The following is a 7,153-nucleotide window of genomic DNA, read 5'->3' as shown; positions in this document are numbered from 1 at the left end:
TATATATATATTTGTGTAATAGTGCATTATGGCCATTAGATCAAGCTGAGGGGCATAGGAAATATTCATTTACTGTCCTTCAGGTGACGTCAGCTCTTTGTTTCAAAGTGCACTTAATCCTTAAGACAACTACGGGGTAAGTGTTTTCCCCCATAGTTCTCTTAAGGGTCATGAGAGGACATATACTAACCTCCTTCCATGACCCAAAGCTCAGTATATTGCAAGCTACAGCTCGCACTATACGGAGACCGCCGCAGCCGGGACAGATGCTGTCGAGATCCACCGCGCTGCGTGAGTGACAGCTGGCTCTGCCTATCTAGAGGCAGAGCCAGCTGTACCCGCCCCCTCCCCTGTCCGTTCCGCCAGTCAGCGCTGGAGGATCAGAGAGGGAAGGGGGGCGCGAATCTCTGCAGGGAGCCGTGACCGACAGTCACCACTCTCTGCAGGAAGATGATCGAGAAGTGAGCGAGCAACGGTATGTTTTCGCTCACTTCCCGATCTATTGAGCCGCCGTGTGACCGTTTCGTTGTCACGCGTTGGCTCGAACTATGAGGATGAAGGATTTTCACTCACCTCATCTCCTTTAAGGAGGAGTACTGAGGCAGTGTGTGGTGGTGATTTAGGAAGGTCTTTGCAGTTCTTTGCTGGCTCCTTACACCAGCCATGAAGTGATAAGGTATGTCATGAAAACGGGTTAAAATAAAACAAAACATTAGCATGTTGATTAGGGGGAAGGACCAGAAAAAGTGAAATATAAGCACTGAGCAGAGTAAACTTCAACTTTAAGTCAATATGACATCTCTGCTGTGAAGGGTAGACGACATTGCTTTTGGCCTTGGAGCCCAATATTGTCAACTTCAACTTAGCCTGTACTCCTCAGCAAAGTAACAAGTCTTCTCTGCATTTACTGACATGCTAAAACATCTGGACTGCAGAAGCGGAAGTGCATTGTTGTGCATTTAAGGCGAGAAGGATGTGTCTAGGTGGTAGGGAACCCTCATGGCTGAGCTGTTCTTTGTTAGAAACTCCTAGGTCCAAGTCCTCTGGAGCCAACACATGGAAGCAGTGAAAATCTTGTAGTACAAATGTAATTGTTAAAGTCTAGTGGGCCTTGAAAGGAAAGCCTGTCATGAGAGAGAAAGAAAGAAATAAGCTGCCATTGCAAACCTCTGCCTCTGAAAATGAAAGCTCTTCCTAGATGATGGCTGCCTTCCAAATCAGCTTTTCTGATGCCCTGGTGAGACAGGCTTTTCTCCACTACATACTGCTCCATCCCACTGAAAAGAACCCTGGCTGCTCACTATAATCCAAAGAATAGGAACAAAATCATTTTGAGCACTGCCACCAAAACCAAACACTGGACTGCCTGGCTTACTACCACAGAGGTCCTTGCCAGAGCCTTGGGCAAATGGTCACCGTAGGCCTGCATTTCACTCAAAAGACTGGGATTACTACAGGGGAATCTGATCATTCTTTAGATGGCTTCCCACTCATCTTTGAGTGACAGAACTCTGATCTAACACAATACTAAAGGCTTTAGCTGCAACCTCCAAATGCATCGCTAAGCAACTTGCTAGAGACAGTGGCTAGGACAATGCACACAGCTGGAGGACATGATCACTGTACTCCAGGGCCATCAAGAGTTAATAGGCAGCATAAAGTTGGAAATTCAAATATATCTCCACTATAAGCTAGGCCAGTGGTGGCGAACCTTGGCACTCCAGCTGTGCCAAAACTACAAATCCCAACATGCATCTGCCTCTGGGAGTTATGTCTGTGGCTGTCAGAGCTTTGCAATGCCTCATGGGACTTGTAGTTCCAAAACAGCTGGAGTGCCAAGGTTCGCCACCAGTGAGCTAGGCAATGAAGAAAACGGGCAAGAGATCTAACATCAGAATCCGGAGTATCCCGGAAACCTTCATTGCCCTGAATGCAGCCGTCACCGCATTGCTCCAAAAACTGCCCAGAGATCCCATTTGAAAGGTTGCAAAGCACTGACAACAAGGATTGCTGACAGCCCACCCCAGGACATTGTGGTCAAACTACATTTTTATCATATGAAAGATACTCTTTCATATATGTACTCTATACACTAATGTGTGCTCTCTGTATTGTGCTGTGAGTTGATGGAGATACGATCCTACATAGGGGGACATATAGGCACCTGTAAACTGAATGAATACATGTTTCTGAGCAGCACACCCTTTGCGCCTTTATTAGCTAAGCCTACACCCAGTCTGACTTTCATCAATTGACAGAACAGATTTTTGTTTGCGCATATCCAGTGTTCATGTTGCACTTTTTTTCGGATCAATACTCCATTAATCCATCGAATTTCCTATGATTCGAAAAAGGGTTTTCCAGCCTTACCAATCGAGGACATTAGGCCAATTGTACAGTAATTGTGATCATTCACTTCCCATCAATTGCCAGATTATCATATGAAAACCCGATCTCGTACCATTTCCAACCGATAATCACAAAGTTTATGGTCTCCTTAAACTGAAACTTGTTGTCAACCTGGGTGGTGGAGCGGACAACCCGTGGGAGCACAAGTTTTACGATGCATAACAAGGGCACAAAACCCAGATGAGCCTTTGTGGTGGTCACCAAACCACAAGAGATACCCCTGGAGCATCATGGTGGGGGGTGAACACAGTAATCTGGCATCGATGACTCCACATCCTCAACAACACTTGTGTTGTCACTGGAGAGTGGGATAAAACATTTCATACGGGGCATCTCCTGTGTAGCATCCCCCAAGAGACCCTTTATTGGGTTTTTGAATATATTATCGCGTAATGTAAAAGGCCTGAGTTCTCCTAATCATAAAATGGTCAAGGCCATACAACACTTTTTTCACTGCAGGTGGTTATTTGCCATTAGGACCTTCACTTATCCAATAAGTCCAGTTGTTTCAAGTATACACATGGGACACTAATTATATACGCTGACTCAAACACCCTAACACCTTAAAGAAAAAAAACGGGGTGAACCCCTACCAGATATGATACCTGACTATTTCTCTCGTACCCTTTGTGCACTATTTCAACAATATTATCTGGCACGAGCTCTAACCGCTCAAAGAGGACTATACCCAGTACAGTCATAGGATTTTCTCTCTAGGTTAGTACACATCTTTATCACCAAGTACACCTTACACTTATTGGAATCCGGAAACCTAATCGCCATCCGATTGTCAGATCATGGTGCAGTCCTGTCATTATTCTCATCTGTCTTTTATGAAACCTCAAGATCATAGCTGGGTTCTGGATAGTAAGCAATTGAGACAGTCAAATCCAGAAACTCATGTTGTACTTCACATGGAGCTTCCCAAACCAAAAACAATTGTGTTGCCAAACTCAAACAGCTGGAGACCCAATTCTCTACTCTTAAGTGCTGAATGCAAATCGGCCCTCGCTTTAGACCTCGGAAAGGAAATTAACTTCCGTCCAAACTAAATTGCTCATCTGCCTAGCTACGCAAGTGGAAAAACAAATGAGATGGACCAGAACTAAATTCTACATTCATGCTAACAAGCCGCCCTCCCTCTTGGCTAACCGATTATGTTGGCCAGAACCACAAACAAAATCCATACGTGTAAAAAATAGGCAATGCTTATTTCACCAGCAACCTGATTAAGGTACTCTGTTTCATGAACACTTCGCTGACTTCTATCAGACCCCTACCACTTTTGATCAAGCCTCTGCCTTCAGGTTACTCTCTGACCCCTGCCTCCCATCTCTGACAACTTATTCCAAGCATTGAGTCCCATCTCCCTCTCTGAACTATTAGCGGCAATCACATATTTAAAGCTACAATAACACCCTTGGCCAGACAGTTTTCACTGTACGATACCAGATTTGCAAATCTATTGGCCCCACGGCTGGTTCTCTTCTACAGTGATGTTTTGAAGGAAGGCTTCTAGCCAAGATCTTAGCCACATGCCTTTTAGTAAAGGCATTAATTAGCAGAGATCAAGTAGGCTTCAAGCTAAGCCATTAACAATGTACATCACATTCTCCAACTTGTACACAGATCAAGGAAAATGCAGTGTCCATCATTTCTGCTGTCTTTAGACATAAAAACCTTAGACTCCGGGCATATCTTATGCTCCTTTAAACACTGGGGATTTGGACCATATTTCAGAAAATGGGTGGACCTCCCTCTTTAAAACTTCAAATGTTTGGTTTATTTTTTACAATAGGCTTCCACTCACCTTACTTAGAAATAGCCACGGGAACTAGGCAGGGCTGTCCAATGTCTGTCCACCCCTGTGATCAAACCATTAGTGATGGCCATCAAATTGGACCTGAATATACAGGGTTTGCATCTGGCATGTTAGACCATAAAGTCTGACTGTGAAACATCATGTTTCTTAGTAATCCTCTTATTGCTTCTTGGCAGAACTGTGTAAAACTGGATTGACAGAAGTACAAATCCTTTGGCAGGTTAAACAGCTCCAGCATGTATCTTATCTGTGTATTTAGTGGTTTTGCAGAATTAGGTGAATATATGCCTGAGGGATAAACCTCTTTGCACTGTAGCAGAGGAGTCAATGCAGACAGTTGGTTTTGGCAGCTAGTGTTCTGGAGAGGTGGTACAGCAGGTGGTAGGTGTGCCAGTGATGTATTTTGTATCGGAGGAAGTTGAGAAGTTGGTTAGTGTCATTGGAAATATTCGCGTTAGCAGATTGTCCTCCAGGCAAAGAAAAAGTATGGGAAATAATAATCAATCCTTTTGCCTAGCTGGGCTGTGCAATGAAACTTGTATTAAAAATAATTTATTATAAGGCTTTGTACACCCAATTTCTGTAAGCTTGTATAAGGTGTAAGATGGTAATTGTAGTAAGCAATTGTGCTTTATTTTTCCTCAATTGGGGGTAAGTTTATCAAAACCATCTTTGCAATTGTTAATCTGTCACTTCTATTTATAAAAATTAGGGAAAGATTTATTTTCTATATGCGGTTTGGAAAATTAACATATCTGTGTGTGCATATCGGGCTAAATGTCATCACTAAGTGCTCACAGATGTGGCACAACCGAGGCAGACAAAACTAAAACTCACTGTGGACCAAAAAAACGTTACCTTTTTGCATGGAAATTGCACATGAATCGATGTACAACTTCTTTAGGGCTTGTTCACACTATCTTCCGGCTGTGCTGGTTATTTTTACCAGCGCAGCCCTAACGCAAGACAATTTGCCTGGTCATGGATGGGATCAGTTCACACTTCTGGTGGTGTGTGCTTAACAAAAGTACAGCATGCAATACTATTAAGTACAACCACATTGCACCGCAGTGAGTCCATAGAACTTAAAGGAGAACTTTGGGGTTAGGGCTTTTCCCCATAGTTCCCCTTAGGGTAACGGGAGGACACAAACTAGTGTCCTCCCGTCACCCTGAGCTCAGTATACCGCGAGCTACGGCTTTTCCCTCCCCTGTCACAGCAGAGAGCCGTGACAGAATCGAGAAGTGAGCGAATGCCGGTATGTGTTCGCTCACCTCCCGATCTACTGAGCCGACCTGTGACAGTCTCATTGTCACAGGTCGGATAGAACTATGAGGTGAGTGAAAAGCACGCACCTCATAGTTCTCCTTTAATGAAATGTCACTTGTGACAGTCAAAAAAAATGTTCTACACAAAAAAAAGAGAAACTGTGCAATGCAACTTGATCAAGCACATAGGCAATGTCCGGGGGCACGCACAACAGTAGCCGTGCAGGTAAGCGCAGCTGAATGTAACCTAAAAGTGTATTTAAACACGAAAACGTAATATACTGCAGCTTACCAGTCCTTTTAGATGAGGGGGCTACATTCGTTTTCACTTTTCCAGCTAAGGACATTTCCACAAGTAGAGAAAATAACCGTTGATCATGACAGACAGAAATGCAATGTCGTTGTCACTTCCGTGAGGTTGAGTGCAAAGAACCTTTCTTCTTTATTGCGTTACCCTGTAGCCCTATCAATCCACCATGAAATGAAGATGAACAAGAGCAGACGTTTGGTATGACTACCATGGCTACCCATTATAGATACAATAGAGAAATGACGGTAAACATAAAGAATCATGACGGGTGTTATTTGCAGGGTTAGCAAGGAAAAAAAGCCTGAAAGAAAACAGTGACCCTGCATCTAAGAACTGTTAAGCTGCAATATATTCCATTTTTGGTTTGGGGTTTAGATACGTTTTGAAGGGAGCAAATGAGAGAAGTTCATTGGATAGGTGTACATACATTTTAAATGCATTACTGAATGGATTTTTAGAAAATGAGACGGCTGATAACTGGCTGGTAAGGTGGTCCACATCTTCGCTTTTCCATGAAACCCACTGTACTTAATATAATCCTGGAAAATGTTAATGTTTCATGATCTGCAGTACAGCTGTATAAGTCCATTCCTTTTGTTTAGGCTCATTTTCTCCCGTTTTTCTTCCACAGGTTGGTGACCTAGTGAAAGTAACAAAGATTAACGTGAGTGGTCAGTGGGAAGGAGAGTGTAATGGAAAATACGGTCACTTTCCATTTACACATGTACGTCTGCTGGATCAACAGAACCCTGATGAGGACTTCAGCTGAGTGTGACTTGGACCAGTTCCCAAAATGCGAACAATCTTGCTCTGTTTCCCTCTTTCTCCATCTGCCATTTATATTGCCTTCCACAGGTTTTCGAGATGTGTAGCATACTAAAAGTAGCAAATGCCCCAGAACCCCTTCAGTTGTGATCAGGCAGTTCCTCTGAGATTTGGCAGAGTCAGGGTACAAGCTTGCATTGTGTTTTTTGAAAGTAGGCAATAATGAAACATCACAGCACGGCAATACCACATGCAGATGCAGTGAACTGCACGGTTGCTTATAGCAAGGCATTTTATTTGAACAAGAGACATTTTTTACAGGGCTTTTGTTCTTTCTCATTTTGTATAGTTTCCAGACCAGCATAAGCCTCAAAATCTGACATTGGACATCACCGTTTTCTAAAACTGACTTTTAATGTTTCCTTTTGTAAACACTGTACACCAATTTATTTGGTTAAATTATGCAAATTATGTTCAAGTCAGCTGTAAATGAAAATCAAAGAGCTGCTTTGCTTTTTCCAGTATTATTTCTTTAATCATATACATATATATATTATATGTATAATATATATATTAAAC

General features: G+C 42.8%; 1 protein-coding gene across 2 annotated transcripts in view; it reads left to right on the top strand.

Annotated features, from left to right (window-relative positions):
- Positions 1-7,106, top strand: part of CRK (CRK proto-oncogene, adaptor protein) — a 26,672-nt gene extending 19,566 nt beyond the window's left edge. For both annotated transcript variants that reach the window (XM_018573621.1, XM_018573614.1), the window contains one exon: positions 6,441-7,106. In XM_018573621.1, coding sequence (XP_018429123.1) covers positions 6,441-6,578 — 138 coding nt within the window. In that variant the 3' untranslated portion in view covers positions 6,579-7,106. The remainder of the gene's footprint in view (positions 1-6,440) is intronic.
- Positions 7,107-7,153: the final 47 nt, after the last annotated feature.

This window comes from Nanorana parkeri, unplaced genomic scaffold (genome assembly GCF_000935625.1).
Source record: "Nanorana parkeri isolate BGI_ZX_2015 unplaced genomic scaffold, ASM93562v1 scaffold48, whole genome shotgun sequence".
NCBI classification, from domain to species: Eukaryota; Metazoa; Chordata; class Amphibia; order Anura; family Dicroglossidae; genus Nanorana; species Nanorana parkeri.
Note: the sequence above shows the minus strand (reverse complement) of the source record. Positions and strands in the feature narration are given on the sequence as shown.